General features: G+C 38.0%; 2 protein-coding genes across 2 annotated transcripts in view; one reads left to right on the top strand and one right to left on the bottom strand.

Moving 5' to 3' along the window:
* The window catches only part of LOC145780264 (uncharacterized), a 61,702-nt gene extending 58,106 nt beyond the window's left edge, over positions 1 to 3,596 (top strand). Inside the window, exon 39 of the mRNA XM_082591967.1 lies at positions 1,135 to 3,596. Within this exon, the coding sequence (XP_082448093.1) occupies positions 1,135 to 1,143 (9 nt within the window). The 3' untranslated portion in view covers positions 1,144 to 3,596. The remainder of the gene's footprint in view (positions 1 to 1,134) is intronic.
* A 6,686-nt stretch (positions 3,597 to 10,282) lies between these two features.
* On the bottom strand, positions 10,283 to 20,238 carry LOC145779211 (violet-sensitive opsin-like). Its single transcript, XM_082590747.1, has 7 exons — positions 20,182 to 20,238; positions 19,158 to 19,339; positions 17,027 to 17,126; positions 15,028 to 15,178; positions 14,033 to 14,144; positions 12,347 to 12,466; positions 10,283 to 10,420 (listed from the first exon to the last, which is right to left on the bottom strand). The coding sequence occupies exons 1-7, from the start codon at positions 20,231 to 20,233 to the stop codon at positions 10,301 to 10,303; spliced, it is 837 nt and encodes a 278-aa protein (XP_082446873.1). The 5' UTR covers positions 20,234 to 20,238; the 3' UTR covers positions 10,283 to 10,300.
* Between the last annotated feature and the right edge of the window lie 247 nt (positions 20,239 to 20,485).

Here is a 20,485-nt window from a genome sequence, read left to right on the forward strand (position 1 = left end):
TGTTCAGTGTTCTTTTCACTTACTTCATTTTGTCCGTAGTGTGATTTTTAATTGTTTTGGTTTGGCTTATGGCAGGTTGCCATGTCCGATGGAATGAGGCTTTGAATTGCAATTTTAGTATAAATGTGACAGTTTATTCAAACTGATTTCAGTTCGTGTCTTTTGAAAAAAAAAGAGTTTTTTCTTCAAACAGAAATCTTCTACTGTATATACATTATTATTATTTTTCATACTGATTCGAATGTAATAGAGTCCGGATATACAATTTTAAACCTGTGCATGATCGTGTTTGGAAATAATACAGCACAGAAATTTTCATTGATTAAACACTGTTAATGCGCAATTTAGATCAAAATCAGGTTGTGAATTTTTTTAATTTAGTGTTGAAAAAGTAGGGAATTTTTAGAATTTAGTATTGAAAAAGTAGGGAATTTGTTTATAAAAAATGTGTGGGAACCCTGCTTATATGTAAATCACCAGGACAGGTAATGCATTTCGATCCATATATTTTCACGTTGAATTTTAATTGTTGGAATTTTATACTACAGTTTTGGTAAAGAGGTGATTTTCTTGAACCAATGACCTGTAAAACCTAATAACCACACAGCATTTAACATAATGACATGAAAATAAAACTAAAAATTACAAAGGTTTTCTGCCATGCTCATGTTAGCCCTTTTCAAGTAACCAACTGACTGATGTTCTGCATAAACGGTATTTAAGGCAAAATCACATAACGCTTAATTGGCTAGGAAAAACACAAGTCGATGATGCAAAATACATGAAGACATTTAGCAGAAAGGAGCCGCTCGCGGCAAGCAACTGCCTATTGAGGCGAGGATTGCGGGATTTTATGAGCAAAGCCTCCTGGATTTTAGTATCGAATTCGGTGAAGCATTTACGTACAATTCTAAAAGACTCCAGGGATGGTTTATTGTTTGAACAAGTCTGACAGTGGAGTATATGATCTTTAATGGAACCTTTTCTGTGAAAGCAGTTAAATCCAAATGCTCCCTCACTCTTGTGGCCAAATGTCGCGTGGACATACCAACGTATGTGCAGTCCGCGTTCTGTGTTCAAATGTGTACAAGTTCACTTGTTCGCACCATATAACTTGCCGCTTTGTTTCTTCAGCTGTCCTAACGTTGTATCTTGCCCGCTCTGGATTCAATGCTACGAAACCATGCACGGTTTATCAACATTCATATAACGTCAACAATTTGCCGGACGCTGTACGCGCGAGGGTCTAATTAATCTTGGGACTCATCGGCTTCAGTTTGTCCTCGGAACTCGGGTGCGTTGTCGGTCCATGGCGGCCATGTTGTGGGAAACGACTATCGACCGCATTTCAACTCTGTTTCAGTCATGGCCGGCTTAATGGCACTACTTACATTGTGACATCATTTTGTTTCAAAAACAACTGAAAACGTGTGTTTAAATACGTTATAATTACGTAAATTGAGCTACACTATCAAAGATCATCACAGCTACTTCCCAGACAGCAAAATACGTCTGCAGACGTTGAATCAATGTAAAAATAACGGATTTTGCTGTCTGGTTTAATACACCTCCGTTGATATAAATCCAGTAAAGATAGAAAAACCCCAGTCGGTCAAAGTTGCCGCTTCTACGACGCATCAACGTCTAGCGCTCGCATGCTGGCGTTTCATCATCGGAATTGTCAATTTGTACTGAAATGGATTTTGCTTTTTTATGCTTTTTGCGTATCATTCTATTGTGTGTCAATAACACGTCTTCAATGCCCTGCCAGTTAATTGTTCTGATAATTTTGCATAAATCAACAAAAATGAAACAATATTGATTTTGCTTCAGTGTGTTTGGGTCTATGAACGTACCATCTACGAAGACGTTATTGTCAAATGTTTCCATTTTTGGTTTCTGTCTTTTAGTTACAGTAACACACGTAAATTTTTCTGAATCTACGTTTTATTATGTGTGTGACTTGTGTTGCCGGAAGTTTAACGTTGCCATGTTTTATCTCACGTTAAAACTAATTGTCTGCGTAGAAAAAAGCTAAAATCGTTTTTTTATTTCAATTCAAATTTGCTCTGAACCCCATTTGTAGGTTTTTGAACCCACGTTGTAATTTCTAACCAAAAGTGAAGATGTGTGTTTCGTTGTTTGTGATAGAATGTATTTCGTCTTTCTTAATCTTGTTGTTTTGTTTCGTAGATCTGGTGCTAAAAAGCTTTACACGTCCCGCAAAGGCGAGGCGCTTTGAAAGTCAGATGGCTTGTGCCCAAGTAGCAAAATCGGTTCGTTTTGCATTGATTTAACGTCTGCACAATTAAAATCAAGTCATTGTTAAAAAGGACGGATTTTGATAGTTGGAGGCTTGTCTCGGTATTACAAGTTCTTTTTGCGTTTTTTCAACGTCGGACGACATTGAAACGACGCAAAAAGAAGTATTTTGAAAGTTGGGTATAGTCTTGTTTGTAGCCCATGCCACTGTAACCGATATAGTTATCCTGTTCTTGTTTTTAAGTTTTTCTAACATTGACTGCCCTCGAGAATCGCGCCAGACCATGCTCAGCTCCAGACAGTAAATCAGTCGTTTTTTACATTGATTCAACGTCTGCAGACATAACTATATCGGTCTACAGACGTTGAATCACTGTAAAAATCGACTGATTTGCTGTCTGGCTTGACTCTTGCACACTTTCGCTTCTCCAATCTCAAAACGACGTCAATTGTATGTACAACTGTATCGGTGTTTTACTTGCACAAACAGAAGTGGTGTTAAAAATTTGTCTAGGATCATTGAAGTAGTTTAGAAATTTTACATTTGCTCAACGTAGCTAGAAGGTGCATTGATTGATAGACGTGCTTGAATCAACTGTAGCTTTTCAATGGTACAAAAACAACCGTCTGTTTAGCCTTTGTACGATGTCGTGCTGCATTATAGTTTCTTTCTCTTGGCTTCTGAAACTCGAAGCTCTTTTTCACGAAACATTTCACTGCGTTGTTTTAACGTTGTTTTTTTTACATTGATCAAACTGTTGTGAATTAAACACTAAACAGCATCCCAATTGAGACCTTGGCTTCCAGTTAAGCGACTAGCTTGGATTTTTAATATCTTCACATTGTTTCAGTCGAGTGATATCCAAAACTTGTTTTTCATAATTGTTTTGTCACCTTCAATTTTTCTCAAAACTGAAAGATTCTTCGTGATTCTATTCAATTGTACTGATGATGAAAACAGTTTAGTTTTCGAAACCTTGAACTGAACATGTTTAGTACCTGCAGATTGGACTGTGTATTTTTTGATAATTGGAAAGATTTTCTTTTGTTAATTAGAGCTTAGCTAGTAAAAGTTACTATTTTTACATCCATTCAATGTTTAGCGACGTTGAAACGATGCAAAATTGGAAACTTTGCTTGCTGGGAGTCCGTTGTGATCTGTGATTTTATGGCGTCATCGACGTGCCGCCACAGCGCACATTTTAAAGTGACAGTTTTTTAAACACGTCATCGCTGTATTTGCTAAATTTTAGTGTTTCGTGTCAGAGTAACACGGCGTGTTCATTAACTTTAACTTTGGTGTATATTTTACCACGTAATTAAACAATAATAATCACTAACTTGTGATCTTTTCCTGTCTCAAAGGAAAAACAGAATCTATTAGTAGCAAAACGCTTTCTTACATCGATTGAACGTCAGCAATTGTTATATCCACTTTAAAAGAACGAATTTCATTGGGCTCAGACGACGATACCCACCTGGAAGAACGTTGTGGCCATCGAAGTTGTCGTGTTTCTAATGACGTGGCTCATTATTTGAATGCGCATTCCAAAAGCGCAGTGGTGGAATAGCACAGCGCATGAGGCTCTGAAACCCTGATACAAACACGTATTTGCAATCAAAATCATTGTGGCACTACCCCCAACAACTGTTGAAGCTGAAGGGTATTTCAAGTGCAAGAAACGATCGAGTCAAGACACAGTTGTGCTCAGCGATGACTTCTCTGAGTCTTCTCCTCTCAGATTTGTGTGTGCTTCATTGCCATTGTGAAAAAGATCAATGTGAAGAGAAGTTAAATCGACTTGTAAGAGCCTAGCTGGCATAAGCGATAAGTAGAATTTTAATTGTGTTGTCATTTGCTAATAGTGTTGGAAATATCTTGTTTGGCCTATTGCCTATTTTATATAAAAAGTGTTTAGAAAAGTGGATGTTATATTGATAACAGCTAGCGACTTACTATCTTTCGAATTAGCCTACTCAATTCAGCATTTTTGCGTCGTTATATGCTTGGATAGACGGTGCCCAAAACAAAGTAGCCTATTGTTAATCGCTTAAAGTCAAAATGTTTGGCCCTCAAAAGTTTGGGCTGGCTGCGACACTGATGGGACCTTCACCATATTATAGAATGAAACAACCAACTTTGATTTTTTTAGCCCAAGACATACATAGGCTCTATGTTTTGCAAAACAGCTGATCGCCCTGTAGCAAAGGGGGCTTCACTGCAGGACGGAATGATCATTTAGACAAAAACCAATGTTAAAGTGCCTCTGAAAGGAAAATAAATTCGCTAAATTTACCTAAGATACCAAAGAGATGACACTAACAAACTTCCCTGACCAGCAAATCGTAAAAAATATCAACAGACTACTAAGTTAAAGGCTTGTAAACTTTCGTTCACTTTCAGCAAATCCGGCACTCATTCAATTGCAAAAATAAAAACGGCAACACCGCTGTGACGTCACCATGGGTGGGAAGGATACTTTTTTTCTCTGTGGTGAGTTGGTAAGGTATGGTACGAATACTGCAAAACGTCAATGTTTGGGGCTCTGTGAAGAATTCTTCACATGTCCTACCCCTGGCACCTGCTGGTTTCGTTGGCTCTTTTTCTTTCCACAAAAATAAGAGTTAAACTGACTGCTAAAGCGGCGGTCGATTATGCTCCAGTCTCATCAAACCCAAACACTCAAAAATGAACAAAGAAAAGGATTAAATGCGTCATGTGCATTGTGAATCGAGACTGGTTTAACAGCAATTAAGTAAAACTTCAATCATCACTAGATCTCTATGTATTAATCAATTAATTGTTTCGAATTATCATACGCTGCCTTCGCCTTGTGACGCTGTTCTTGCCCGCTCGGATCAACTTCGCTCTGCTTTCAACGCATTGATCAACTCAATGCAGCCTCAAAATTTTCACCCCAATTTTCTACTTTTACCGGTAATGTAGCCAGTGATGGGCATTATCGGCGATAATTTATCGGCGATAATTATCGGCGATAAATTTTTATCGCTTATCGTTATCGCTTAATTATTTTTTCAGTTATCGTTTATCGTTATCGCCAAAGGCAATATTTGATTATCGACGATAATTAATCGCCGATAAATTTTATTTCGGATCAACACAAGTGGAAAGACCATGAAAAGTAATATTTTTACTAGCCACCTAATTCATGAAACTAAAATTAAAACCAGTTCTTCTTCAGTGCCTGAAGTGTGTGTGCACAGGTCGTTGTCAGGGGAGGGGCACGCCCCGTGTAGCGACGGCCCTGACAACACAATAATTTTTAGAGTTGCAAATTGCAATGCAATGAAATGCATGCAACAAGTCTCTTGTTGTTTTGCTGCAATCGGCAATCGCGAGTGAGTTTTACAATTAAAATGTAAGCGCACAGGCGGTACAGATTCCTTTGAAGCGAAGCGAAAGAAATTGGCAAGTGGTTTATGAAAGCGTCGCAATGCGACTCCGCTTTTACATCGGAAACATGGTCTTTCGCGCCACCATCACTGAAACAAGTCATTGCAAAATATGATATTGCTTGAAGCATTTGACATGCAGACCGAAATCACACTTTTTTGCATCTTGTAGTAGTTTTTGCATGACAACAGGCGCATCGAGTTGCGTGGTAAAATTATGCTAAATACAGTATAACCTTTCTCATTTACCTATACTGTATAGCCGAGTGGTGAGAGCTCTTGAACGGCAATCGAAAGGGCGCCGGTTCGACACCGCTCATGAGCATACAGCTGTGTCTTTAGCAGGACACTTAAAGGCATACCTGAAGGTGGACATGAAGATTGGCTTCCTTGCCTTCCCGTCCACTTAATCTAAATCTTCAACCACCGGGCGTAAGCCTGGATACGACGACGATTTACCTATGCAACATAGCCTACCTCAATCAAATATTTTTATTCCCACTGATAATACTATATTGTAATTCTTATCTCAACAACTCAGCGTTCTGCAATTGCTTTAATGATGGTGTTCACAAAGAAAACAGAAAAATTTATCTGGAATTATCAGTAAATTACGATAATTATGTTATTGTTCTTAAACAAACACGACTAATTTGACAAGCTTGATGGATTTCACAGTATGCACATTTTTACTACCAATATCGCTTAAGATTACTGATAAATTTTCAAGCATTTTGCGTTTTTTGGAATTTTTTCAATTATTGCTGACTTTGCTGTAAACAGCCCGCAGAAAGCAAAATACAAAGTTTGGAATTTTTTATGGTATTTTCATTTGATTTAATTATTTTGCCTACTGCACGTAAGCGATAAGCACGGTGGTTACCTCAGTGGTTTGATTCTGGATCAAGAGGTTGAAGATTCGATACCTACTGCCGCTGTTGCGATTCTATTCATGCATAACTTACAAAAAGTTTTGTCCCTTTACAGTATATTATGTTCGATTTTTCGTCATGTTGATGAAAACAGTTCGTGCTGCATGGGATAGGGCAGCGCTAATCAAGAAAAAAAAATTATCGTTATCGGACATTATCGGCGATAATTTATCGTTTATCGTTATCGCTTAACTTTTTTTTGATTTATCGTTTATCGTTATCGCTTTAGGCATTTTTCGTTTATCGATTATCGTTATCGCTTAACTGAAAAATGAGTTATCGCGCCCAACACTGAATGTAGCCTATCAGTGCCTCTGGTTTCGATCGCTAGCCTCCCCGACCCAGCTGGGCGAACCTGCCTCAACGTCTGGTCAGTGCACATCCGTGCTCGCCGAATCAAAGCTTGCTCTTCTCCAGTGAGTATTTATTACACTCCCACCTATATTTTTTTGTTTCTATTGATTAATCGAGCCTCTGCTCCACATTTTTATTCGAATTTTGTCTGCCACGAGAGCCAAATTATCCTTAAATAGTTCGACTCTCTTCCTCGTGGTAGACCACAATTTTATCCGCTCTGCCTACTGGCAGACCGGATATAAAAGTCAAAGTACCTGCGCCGAGGACGCGTGAAGGAGACGTGGGCGCTGCCTGGTGGTCAATTACTGCCGGCTCCAGCGTCCACACGCGACGGGTCGCCCGGCCCGTCGCAGGTCATCTTTCTGGGCTATGCAGAAAAAGCCTGTCTCCCTGGCCCGGTCCGCCATTGTAAATTTGTGGACGGGTCATGTAACGTTTTCGATCCACACTCTCCCTCCACAGGTACCTCGACTCCCCAGCCTGGCCCCCGCAACCTAAGCTGGTGGACTTACCCCTCCCGGTGCATCGTCACCCCTAAATCACGCCGCTCCCCGCCGCCGCGGTGTGTGGCAGGCCGGTTTCTTAAAGTCTTCGACCTAGTTATGTTTGTTTGTGCTCTCTCGCCGTGTCAATCCTTTGTACCCGTGCGCTGTTGATGCGAATAAAACAGTTGAACACAAATACGGTGCGATACTGATGAGCCCAGCCTCATGGGCGAAACACGTGTTTATCGCTGTCGATTCTTGCTACAAATCGGCTGCCCAGAAACTTATCGTTTGAGGCTTTGTTGGTCTAAACTCTAAAGAATGTGCAAAATGAGAATTACCGAAATGAAAAAGTCAACTTATTATTACTATCAGGTTTAGATCAAATAGGTTGAGTTTATTTTTATCAAACAACATCTCAATTCAATTGTAATTGTAGTTTTTCTAAACTCTTGTAGGGCTACAATTTTGATAATTTTTTATCTGGCTATAGCCATTTGCAGTGTAACAGCCGTATCTTACAAACAGTACCCTTACTTATGGTTGAGGTCAGTGCTGTATTCGTAAAAAAAAGCACAGGGTATACTGTCAGATTTTCCAAAATGATAAATAATACACAACTTGTAAAATACTAATCTTTATTCTATTTCTACCATACCATGAATTATCAACATCAAAAATGGACGAGAGGTACAAAATTGTTTATTTTTCGTATAAATACATTCCAAACAGTCTACATCTTTAACCTCTTTACAAATTTGGGATCTAGTATTCTTAGCTTGTTGTTGTCGCATCCAGGCTTAGACCTGGTGGTTGAAGATTTAGATTAAGTGGACGGGAAGACAAGGAAGCCAATCTTCGTGTCCACCTTCAAGCATGCCTTAAAATGTCCTGCCAAAGACACAGCCGCATGCTCGTAAGCGGTATCGAACCGGCGCCTTTCGAGTGCCGTTCCAGGGCTCTCACCACTTAGCAATGCAGCCGGCTATGCAGTCAGCTCGGCTATATATCGTTAGCTGATCAGTGGTTTAGCAGCCAAGATTTTACATATTTTTTAGCGTTAAATTGATAGCCACAGGTAGTCCATTGCAATTAATAAACATCAAACAGCTCACATTATTAATGGTCCTCAAAGGGTTAAGTAGTTAGTTAGTACTTGTCAAGAATTAAGGATAGCATACGCACTCTCTTTGGAAAACCAGAGGGTACACTCATAGTTGCTCGAAAAAGCAGAGAGTATACTGCGTATACCGCCGTATACCCTCGAATACAGCACTGGTTGAGGTAATGCCTGCAAATTGCTGTTTATGTGACAGTGTCGTGTGCTATCTTTTCACGCTTTCAAACAAAACAAGGTGCTGAGAAGAAAATAGTCAAAGTTTTTTTCAAGTGTTTGAAAGTGGGATAGGCCATACAAAACTAGTCGTATATGTTCTCTTCACTTCACTGGAGATAATTTTTTTAACACCACCAACATGATTTGGATCTTCTCAGCAATGAGTGGCGTGCTGGGAACTCTAGGTGGTGCGTTTGCCACAAGTGCGAGTCTATGCCCCAGTCCAATGAATGTGTATGTTGCCATGAAGTGCCACAGACTAAAGAACTTTTGAAGAAAGACAAGAAAGAAGCATCTAGCTGTGTTACCAATTTGACCGATTTTGAGGCACACTTACATCCTGCAGTTCTGGGGACTTTTTTATGAGGAGCAGGAAGAACTGGAGAAAAAGCAAGAAACCGAAAGGAGAAAACGGAAACCTATCAAAAGAGTAAGGATGTTACATTAGGCTAAAAATACCCTAAACGCTAAAAAATGCACACTAAAAGAAGTGATTTTATTTCCTTGCAGGCGGTATCGGTGATTAGTCGCTTACAGGCATGTATTGGAGTGGATACTTTTACAAGGTGATGCTCTCGGAAGCAACAATCGGATTGTGCTGCCGTCATGCATTGTTTGGCGAATCCGAAACAATTTTCCAAGTCCAGATGGCCGTTACACTGGATTTCATGGCCAACTGAAGGCACATTATGAGAGAGAGAGAGAAAACTTTTATTTATTTTTGAATAGTGATGAATGATGATGAATTAAATATGAATGATGATTCGTACGATTTCTTCATTTTTCACTTCAAGTATATATTAGGTTTTGTAGGAACGTATCCAATACAGTTTTATTAAACTGCAAAAAACAATAAATCTTTGAAAAAAGCAACCGCTTGTACCAACTCCGACCAAACTGTGATCCACCAATTACATCTAGAAAGCATTTGTTTTATCCGTCGCTAACGACGCCCACCCAGGATGACGTAACACCATCAAAGTCGTCCCGGAGCAGTGAAATATGAAGTTTTGCCAGTGGTGGCGCTGCGAAGCAGTCGTTTTGTATAAATTTTGCCCTAACCAGTCGAGCTTCGAGGTTAAAATTAAAAAGTTCGCTAAGCATAATTCTGCGCTAGGAAATGCTTAGAAAAGTTACTATACTTGGGTCCAACCTGTCAGAGGCACTTTAAAGTGGAATGCAAACTCGATTTCACAAGTGTTTATCAACGTTTTAACTAAAATCTAACCGAGTTTTACACCGAAAGGTTTGGCACATCACCTACTTTTGAAACATAAAAAGCCTACATCCCTATCATCGCCGTGCGGGCCGCCTATTTACGATTCTCTCATTGAGCAATAAGCTTACTGAGTTCTGGCAAGTATGCAGGTTAATGGTTTACTGTAACTGCAGCATTGAAGTACAAGATAAAACGCAAAAACGACAAGACTACTGTACAAAGTACATTACACAACATGTCATGCAGTAACAAAGATAAATAGATTTGAAACAGGTAGGTTGCAGATGGCACTTCATCACTCTCTCTTATTGTTTTCTGCTTTTTGAAATAGAAAGTTTACGCATTCCCGTTTCAGTGCAGCATCACTGACTATGTAGAGATAGGGATTCGTTGCGATCATGACTTTGGCAGCAATCTACGTTCAAACAAATTTGCTTGCGTCACAATAAGGCAATGGTCATAAAGTTTTCAAACCTTAGGCTAATGGCCCTAATTTAAACTTACTGACCACAACATGTATACCCCTTGCCAACAAAGTGTAGCAGCAATAACTTAAAAAATATATCTCCCCCCCCCCCCCTAATAGCTCAGATAAGTGTAGCCTAAACTCTGAAGTCTAATTTTACGAAGCAAGGAACAGGGACATCAAACATATTGCTTTACTTCTGGGAGTGTGCGTTTGAGTAACGAATTTTAAACACAGTCATATCAGTGGGACCTAGTAGATGGAATAATGCCAGGCAACAACACTTTAATGCCTTGGCATCAGAGGAAATGCCTATAATTTATTAAAGTCTTACTTAAATCACCGTTACCAGTTTGTGCAGATTGGTACTACAAATTCTAAATATGAAGAAATCAAATGTGGTGTACCCCAAGGCTCAGTTCTTGGTCCACTGTTGTTCATTATCTACATTAATGACCTTAATCACGCTTCTGAATTTGAGACTCGTTTGTTTGCTGATGATACACTACTATGTATTAAGGATAAAAGCCCTACTAGATTGCAAGAAAAAGTGAATTCTAACCTCCTAATGATTCAAAACTGGATGCATACAAACAAGTTAACAATTAATGTAAGCAAAACCAAATACATGTTGTTTGGGTCAAAGTTTGTTCGAGAAAATTCAAATCTAGAAATAACTTTTCAAAATACCAGTTTGCAACGCACAAACACCTACAAATACTTAGGAATAACATTTGATGAGTCGTTATCATGGAAACAGCACATCAATATAATCTCAACAAAACTTTCTCAAAGCTGTGGTGCTCTATATCGATTAAGAAAGTGCGTAAATTCCCAGACATTAAAAGCAGTTTACTATGCTCTAGTTCACTCCCACCTAATGTATGGTATCATCTGTTAGGGTCGTGCTTTTAAAACGGAACTGTATCCTTTAAATCTGGTACACAATCGCATAATTCGCTGTTTAAACTTCACCAAGATTAAGGACAGAATTCCCACCAAATCTCTGTTCAATAAAAGCAACTTGCTACAAGTCGAAGACATGTTTTTAATAGAAGTATGTAAGTTTGTTTATAAAAGCAATAAAGGACATCTACCAGCAATTTTTTCTGAGTACTTTCGTCCTTGTAATGAAACTCATAACTATAATACCAGAGGTGCTAAGAAAGATATACTTTTTAAACCAAGAATGCATACAAAGCTTGGTCAACGCTCAATTAAATTTCTTGGAACAAACACTTGGAACAAATTACCGGAACAGCTAAGAAAAATTCAAACAATTAGTATGTTTTCTAAAAAATTAAAACTGCACTTAATGTCTGGGTATAAATTAAGTAACTGATATAGTGCCATCAAACTGTTTTTACTTATTCTCACCGTATCTCGCTAATTACTGTATATTCGCTTTTTCCTTACCAGTAGCCTATGCTGTGTTGTATGTATAGCCTATGCCATTTTGTATGTCTGCATCGCTTCTTGTATTCCTGTTTTATATTGTACTGTTAAATTTCGTGTGTGTATTTATTTTGTAATGTATACAATATATATTTGCGTTCAACTCCGACACCGTTCCATGTCAAATAAGCTATGACACCACACGGGTGTGGCAGACTTGATGACCAGTTCGGTCCTTCTGCCACTCCCATCATCGTCAGCAAACATTAAAACAACCTAGTTCACATTGTAATCTTGTATTGTTTTTTCCACATGTGCTGTTGATGCAAATAAAAGAACTTCTCTTCTCTTCTCTTAAGTATTACCTATGAAAACTTCACCATCTTGGCGACCAGCTGAGTTTAACTTAAGCTTTAATTTTAAGGTAGCCAAGGCCTACGTTCATTAGCTTATGCGTGAAAAAGTAAGAAGCATACTTACATTGTTTAAAGCCACATAGAAACCTGGTAAAACTTCGACGTCATAGAAAATTGACTCAAAAGCAAAAATCGTGTACGGGATGAGAGAAACCAACAGTTGAAGTGGAATCACATATGCGGGCTGAAAAAAAGTGAAAAGCACTGCAGTAGATACCTAGACAACAAATCAGACGTTATTTACAATGATTTAATGTCTGCAGACGTTGAATTAATGCAAAAAACGACTGATGTGCTGCTTGGGTAGGAATACAACAAATCGATAGATGTGCTCCCCGATAACTCAGTTGGCCCTTTGAGGACCATTAATTTTCCCCAAAAAATATTTATGTATAATTTGTTTGTTTACACTTCATATGTCATATAAACAACACCAACGCAAAAAAATTAAAAAAGGATGTCTATCCTAAAATTAAGCATAGATATGCAATACTACGTTAGGGTATCAGCAGTGGCAAATTTTTTAAAGTTAACTAGGCCTAGGGAGTAATCGGAAAATTTCATGGGACACATATGTCCCATCGGTCCTCAAAGGGCGCTCGACTTTGTGTATGAAATACATTTCAAGGACACCTCTCTATCCAGTGGCACCTGCTGCATGGAATAATTCCCCAGCAACAACAATTCAACAATCGAAAATTTCGCTAAGCTAATTTTAGTAGCCTAACCGAACCAGCTTTAATGATTGAAAGCTGCTACAAGTATGCGAAACTGCCATGAATAGTCTATCAGAGGCTTTGTCAGTCCGAGGATAAAGATTTTGATAATAAAGATAAGATTTATCCAAATCATATATTTATCATCAAGTCTCATTCAGTGATCACGAAAGATTTAATTGATTGATTGAATCTTTATCCTCGGACTGGGAAGAAGAGCTTAATCCTGGCAAGTTTCGCATACTTGTAGAGGCTTTGAATCACTGACGCAGGCCCGGTCACCGAGATTGACAGAGTGAAGTTTTACGATTGTTGAAGTCTTGTTGCCGGGGAACTATTCCATCCATTAGATGCCGCTGAATGGAGAGCAGTCCTTAACGTGCGTTGCTCAAGCGCACACCCAGAGAGTTGAACCAGCGCCGCTTGATCTTGTTAAACATAATTGATTTTGCAAGAAAAGTATGATTTCCGCACACGTTCATTTCATCATTTCTTCAAGATTTAACTTGAACTGCGGAAGAAAGGTTTGTACTCCGAACATACTGTATAAGCCTAACCATCTATATTCTATAGCCTAGTTCACATTCAATTTTCGCTTCAGCAAGAAGGAAAACTGTTGACTCCTTAATCATTAATGCTTCCTCGTTTGTAGTTTTGTCATCCTAGATCTTGAGTAATTTTCTTGAGAACAAGGGTCACTTGAGAACAAAGGAAATTTGCATATTTCAAAACTTATTTCTAAAAAAGTTTGAAATACTTTTTATTTACTGTAAGCTACAGATTTTTTTTTCACAAATTGTTGCGGGTACCTACTGTACGAAACCGAATCAGTATTTTTTATTTATTTTTTTGGATAGCTAAGCCTATTCCGGACCAAGTGAGCTATTCTGAAACTGTTTTTGTTGTTGTTAATATTGGTTATCTGTAAAATGATAAAAACATTTTAAAATATATTTGACAGACATCCTTTTTATTTTAATCAACTCTTATCATTAATACAATATCAAGTTACATCACAAAAATAAAAATCTTACCCAGTAAAATGTTTGCGTTATCTCAGATATTCTACAATAACTTCTTAAGATGTCGTAGAGAGGCCAAATAAACCACATTAGAAAGATTAATGTGATGTAAATCCAGTATTTTCTGTTAAATAGTAAATAATTACTTTTTGCTAAGGTACCTAAAAGTTTCAAAAGTGTTTCATTTTTTACTACGGAGTATCATTTAACGATACCTTTTACAATATTAACGTTTTCGTAGAACTAGATTCTGCTTCACCAAATGAATGTTTGTTTTGACTGCTTACGTACTACATAATAGCATTTGTGGAGGTTTGAACCACTGATGCTTAGTTTTGACATCCTAGTTGTGACCAACAAACCCGGATGAAAACTAATTAGAGTTTTGAGAAGAACATTTCTTTGCCTATTTTAAGCCTAAACTTTTTTATTAGCCTGTTGTCTTAAAATCTTACGGCTTGTCTATACTCTATTGTCAGGTAGTTATCAAGCCCGAGTTATGCTTTATAGTAAACTACCGAAATCATTTCAATACAGTTGGAGTGTACTTTTGTTTAAGCTTCAGCATTATAAAAGTGGTGTTTTTTTAATAGCGGATCTACATAGCGAGTTTTCTGGGTCATCACAGTTTGGTTGAAGCTTTGTACAATATGTACCCAAAGAACGCAGGAAACAAGAATCTAGCCTCAAAGGCGGTGACTAAGGTGACTTAACTGAGAAATCTACCTCAAGAGTTGTTGACAAACTGTGCCTCTATTTAATCTTGAAATATTGCATTTTTTTAAACGTTTTTAACGTTTAAGGTACTGTGACTTCCCAGTTTACAGATAAGTCCTTTTTTACTGTTTAATTGTTACTTAATTGAGCCAACACCTGTCCTGCAGACATTGAATCAGTGTAACAAACAAACGATTTACTGGCTGGATTAGCGCAATTGTAGATTTCGTCGCCGATCGCCGTCGCCGAAGTTGCAATCTTTGATCATAACATAATAGCCCACTACTTACACTCCAACATTTTTGAAGTTAAGCAAACATCCGGTTCTCAGTGCGGGAATGTCAGTTTCGTATCCAAATTCTCCAAAACCGAAGAAAGGAAGACCTCCACCGATCAAGGCACCAATCCACAAACATTGTACTTTAATCTTGGCATTGAAATCTCGCACAAAATACAATACAGTTGTTGCCAATTTAATTTGAAGTGGTCGACACTAAAACGAATACGTGAGACCGTGATATCGTAGGCCACGGTGAGACATATGCATAGACGCGAGACATAGACATATGCACGGTAGACATAGCCTAAGTAAAAGAACGAATTAGAAGTTATAATATAAAAAAAGTTTTTGCATTCAGCTTTTATTGGAAAGCAGATGTAAGAAATAAAAAAAATCTAAAACATGATGAACATTTTCCGTAGTTATCTTCAACAGATCTTCTGAATGATTTTATCTATAGTAGGCTAAAGACCATCCTTATTCTCCTGTTTAAGTCTAAATGTAAGTATTTCGAAAGCAGAACATCTTTGGAAGATATGTTACGTTTTCACAAATAGCCAAAAGTTGTCACCTTGCCAGATAAAAGGGTGTGCACTGTGCACAGTAGGCTATTGTAACATATTTACTGCGTAGCAGAGGTGAACGGAGTCAGGTTTTCTGGACTCCAACTCTACTCCAACCCCGAAGTCTGCGACTCCAAATCTACTCTTGCTCCAAAACATTTGGAAATGTTCACTCCAAACTCCAATCTAACTCTAAACGCAAAACCTAAACCACAATACAGGTTTTTCTAGCCTTTTAACTATAACACTTATATTTTTTCTATGCCTTGTCATGAAAAGAAAAGCATATCTTCAAATGAAAAAATTACTGCTTGGAAAATAAAATCATAGAAGTAGCTTACACAAAAATAACAACTGCACCATGTAGGGGAGACCGGGGATAGTTCGGACGCGGGGATACCTCGGATAAAGCATTTGACGTCACAGTAGAGTATTGTTAAATCACGTTTTCCAAAGCTTTGTGGCTCCATTACAAATCAGGATAAAGTTTGCAAGTATGTCTGGTTTTCTTAGAAAGTTGAGGCCGAAAAAGTAATTTTATCAGTGATATCAAGATTTTAAAATTGTACGTGTAAGGTCATAATTCCGTTGCAGTTAACCAAAACAAACTTTTTATTGATTGAGGTTGTAGTTAGAAAGCTATACTCAGATAAGCAAGTGATGATTTTGACCAGCAGTTAATCAGGTAACCATATTTTCTTCATTTACCTGTAGTCACGTGGTCGGGGATACTTCGGACACAATGGCTGAAGTATCCCCGTGGAAAAAATCAAACTTAAACAAAATCTTATTTTCAGATCTTTTGAATGATTTATTGGATTTTAAAGACATAATGGTTCGAACATATAAAAGAAAAACAAATATTCTGTATTAATTGTCAAATCAACTCAAAACGTCTGCATAAAATTGCTGTCCGAGATGACCCCAGGCATGTCCGAAATTACCCCGGTACCGGGGTGACTTCGGACATTTGAGGACCGTGGAAATTATGCTTTTTATAAGCATTTCCGGTTTTCTGAAGCAAACGATACTCCTACCCTTTTTTGGCAAAGCTTTAAGGTTTACTACAAAATAACATTTACGAACTTGCTGTGTAATTTAAAAACATATGGGCTGTTTTCAAAAAATTGTCCGAGCTATCCCCGGTCTCCTCTACAGCGTAAATATTTGCATGTTAAAAGTATCAACTGGCAAAAAATCACTTTGGCCTCATTCCGACCCCGGCCAAAAAGTGAGACTCCGGCTCCCAAATACTCCAAAACACCTGCTACTGTACACCTCTGCTGTGGAGGTAAAATTATACAACAGTTTACAGTGTAGGCCTGAGCTATATCCAGTCCAGTAGACACTATTTAAAGACTAAAAAAGTTGGCGTACAGCAGAAAATTCTTTGCCCATTGGAGCCTATAAGAGTTGTAGAGTATGTGCAGAATTATCAATACTCACTTTTATCAGGCTCACAAACTTTGTAATATTTTTCTTTCGCAATCCAAGATGCTGCGGAAACACTCGCAAAGGTTGCTGTCATTCCCAAAAAAGAATCGATCTAAAGTGGTTTATCACAGTTTTTTGTACTGTAGTAAGTGTAGTTTGCCAAGTTCACTGTAATAACTTAGTGTACATCATATATTTTTTGTTCCCATTAGGTCACAGTCGACTTGAAATGGAAAATGACTTAAAATTGGAAGGGACGAGGCCAGGCGCGGATCTAGGAGTTTTTTTTGGGGGGGGCCAGAAAATTTGAAAATGAATTAAAAAGAAAGAAAACGATAAAACATATATGAACAATCAGTGGCGTAGCCAGGAATTTTGGGGGTTTGGACGGCCGGTAGGCGAAGCCCGACGGCGTGTTCGCCAAAGGAAACACCCAGCGGCGGGGGGTCTGGGGTGCCTCCCCCAGAAAATTTTGAAAAATTATTTTGAATTTGGTGCATTCTGAGAGCATTTTCAACAAAACTATGGGTATAAATATTCCTGTAAAATGGTGCTGTCCGGTGGCATAGCAAAAGGATAAGATCATGTTTTCTTCGGCATTTTTTCGGTAATAAAACTAAGTTTCTATGTTTTCTTGTTGCTAATTCCTGGCAGAGATGTTTGGTATTGGCAAAACTCGCTCTTTTAATGCAGTTTTGCTTAAAATTAGGCAAACTTTGTTTTCGAGACATAGAGACTGAGAACATCATTCTCAATATCGTGACGTCACTCGCGTGCCAAAGGGGGGTTGTAACCCCCCCCCCCTTTGGCTACGCCACTGTGAACAATGATACTACGACATTATTATACGATATGCTATAAAATAGGCATTAAAACAGCAATGTTCATCAATAAATTTTGCTGGAATAAAAATTGCTAAGCATGCAAAGTAAACTTGAAATCTGGTTTAAAACCCTGTAGGGCCTATGCAGTGTCCATGACCAATTGGATATTTATATGTTTGCAGACATATAGCCTACGGTAATTGATTGAAATTATGATGAAGACTAAAAACTATAAAACAATTCAGGTTTCAGATTGTTTCAACTGACGTCATTTGGCTCAGCGTTGGTTTCAGCTGAGCCAGCTCCAACAAATGTTGCTATTAAAATGTATAATCGATGGATAATTTCAACCTTAATAATAACAAAAATATTTCCCTCCCCCCTCCGGGATAAGTTAAGTCCGCTGTGGTACTAATATCAGCTGTTTAGAAGCATATCAAACCATTCAACAATTTCTCACAAAATTTCGGGGGGGGCCCGGGCCCCTTGGGCTCCCCCATAAATCCGCGCCTGGACGAGGCTATTGTACACTAAAGTAAAATACGCCTACTTGGAGTGCCGTAAAATTGTGCTTCTTTTGCAGTTGTGTATTGTCAGCTGCATTGCTGAGTAGTGAGATCCTCCGAAGGGCGTCTGTTCGATACCTACCGACAGCGCGAAGCCGTGTCTTTGGCAACATACTTAATGATATATATAAAAACGGACACCAATGATGGTTTTTATTGCCTTTCTGACCACATTTTCTAAATCTACAACCACTGGACATTGTCTAGAAAGAGGAAACACCAAAAAATGTTGCGTGTTAAGATGAACACTCTCACCGTTTTGTTTCGAAGCAAGTTTCTTGGCAAAAAAATTCGTTTCTAACAAGAAAAGTTGCTTTCAAACTCTCTTATAACAGGAGTGTCCAAACTTTATAGATGACGCTGAATAAGTTAACGTTGATGGTTGACGCTGTCAATCCAAACAAGCTTAACATTTTGTATGCATTTCAAAAAGTATGTTTTTTGTCCAACAATTGGTAAGAAGACACGAGAAAGACATGTTGCAGTCTGTGTCACAATGAAGCTAAATTAGCTCTGGCTGCATTTGAGCAGGAGCTTCATCAGGGTCCACGCTGCAAGTTGTATTGGCCTGATTTATACGTGCCTGCTAATCAAAAATGACACATTGTGCAACAACAGACACGGGCTATATAAAAACGTATCGCGTACAGCAATTGACTCGCAGGCCGGACTTTGGACACCCCTGTTTTATGCGCTATGCAGCCATATTTGACTTCTTCAATAATTTCTAAGTTTGCCATAAAGTCATATTACCTGGCATCCTATGTCTCCAAATGGCCAACTGGACGAAAATGCAGCACAAGTGCTCATGAAAGCATGCACGGCAATGAGGCAGTCAGAGATCCCAAGAGAAAGAAGAAGATTTTGTTTCACCAGCGTGCGTTTTCTTTTGAGTACCAAGAGAATGATACCGTGTCCAATGCAGCTCGACAAACCTTTGAGCACACGATGAAAATGAAACAGCAGAAAATAGACAAACTTCGTGAGATACTGCTTTGGTTGGACTCTGATTTTTAAGGTAGTTCATATGTCGGTTGCTTTTCCTAACACTGACAAAATGATGGCTCATTTTAGAGCGAGACCAATCACACATTTAAAATTTAATAACATTGGCATAGCAGTTATCGTTTTATCAGCAATCTAATTACTAATCGTTTTTAATAAATATGATATAAAATAAAAAAATTCCAATTCTCAAAGGGCTTGCTGATCGTTGTTATGTATTGGTGTCATTACACTTGCATGGTATTTGAAAAGGACGTGAAATGTTGAACACAAAATGTTGTTTTAAAGACCGTAGCACCGATGGAAGATCCATTTCTTTAATAAACAGGATCCCTTTTAAATTGTGATTGAAGTGCACAATATGAATTAAGTCAACAATACTTTAGCTTTGTGTATTAAGTGCCACATATTCTTGCTGTTTGACTTGCCACTAAAATATCTTTACGATATTTATGAATAAAATAACACACGGATGAAAATTAAATCAGCTTTTTCAACGAAACTTGTCTAAATATCTTCAGAGGAATTCTATTGAAATTATTCCCTTTTCAAAACAGCATTGATAACAATGTCAAATCCACTCACGCGTAACTACAGTATTTCATTTCAAAACTTTAATAAAGCAAACTTCAAGCCTAACGATTAGCTTCAATTCAGAAGTGCTCTATGAAATGTCGTTTTTAATTAGTTTAGGTAAAGAAAATATGAAGCAGACTATTTCAAAGAAATTTTGTTTGCATATTTAAACGTATTTAAAATGAAAAAATCTTACCAAGCAATCCCATCACAATTCCATACAGAGGCTTGCTCATATAGTTGTACATGATCACTAAATAAGCTACAGTATGGCCTGTTTTCACAAATTTAAAACAATTTCTGAAAAATACTTTCAGTAACAAGTTTAAAATAATGTTAACATTACATTGAACACAGAAACACATTCTATCTAAATTTTTGAGAATCTGATGAGATAAGATACAAAAGTGCACGGGTTGCAGATGTTGCCTTGTTTCCGGTGCACAAGTAACGCATCACAAACTCAGCAATTCCTTTGCATTGATTTTAAACTGAAAATG

The sequence above is a fragment of the Aplidium turbinatum genome, chromosome 11 (assembly GCF_918807975.1).
Source record: "Aplidium turbinatum chromosome 11, kaAplTurb1.1, whole genome shotgun sequence".
NCBI classification, from domain to species: Eukaryota; Metazoa; Chordata; class Ascidiacea; order Aplousobranchia; family Polyclinidae; genus Aplidium; species Aplidium turbinatum.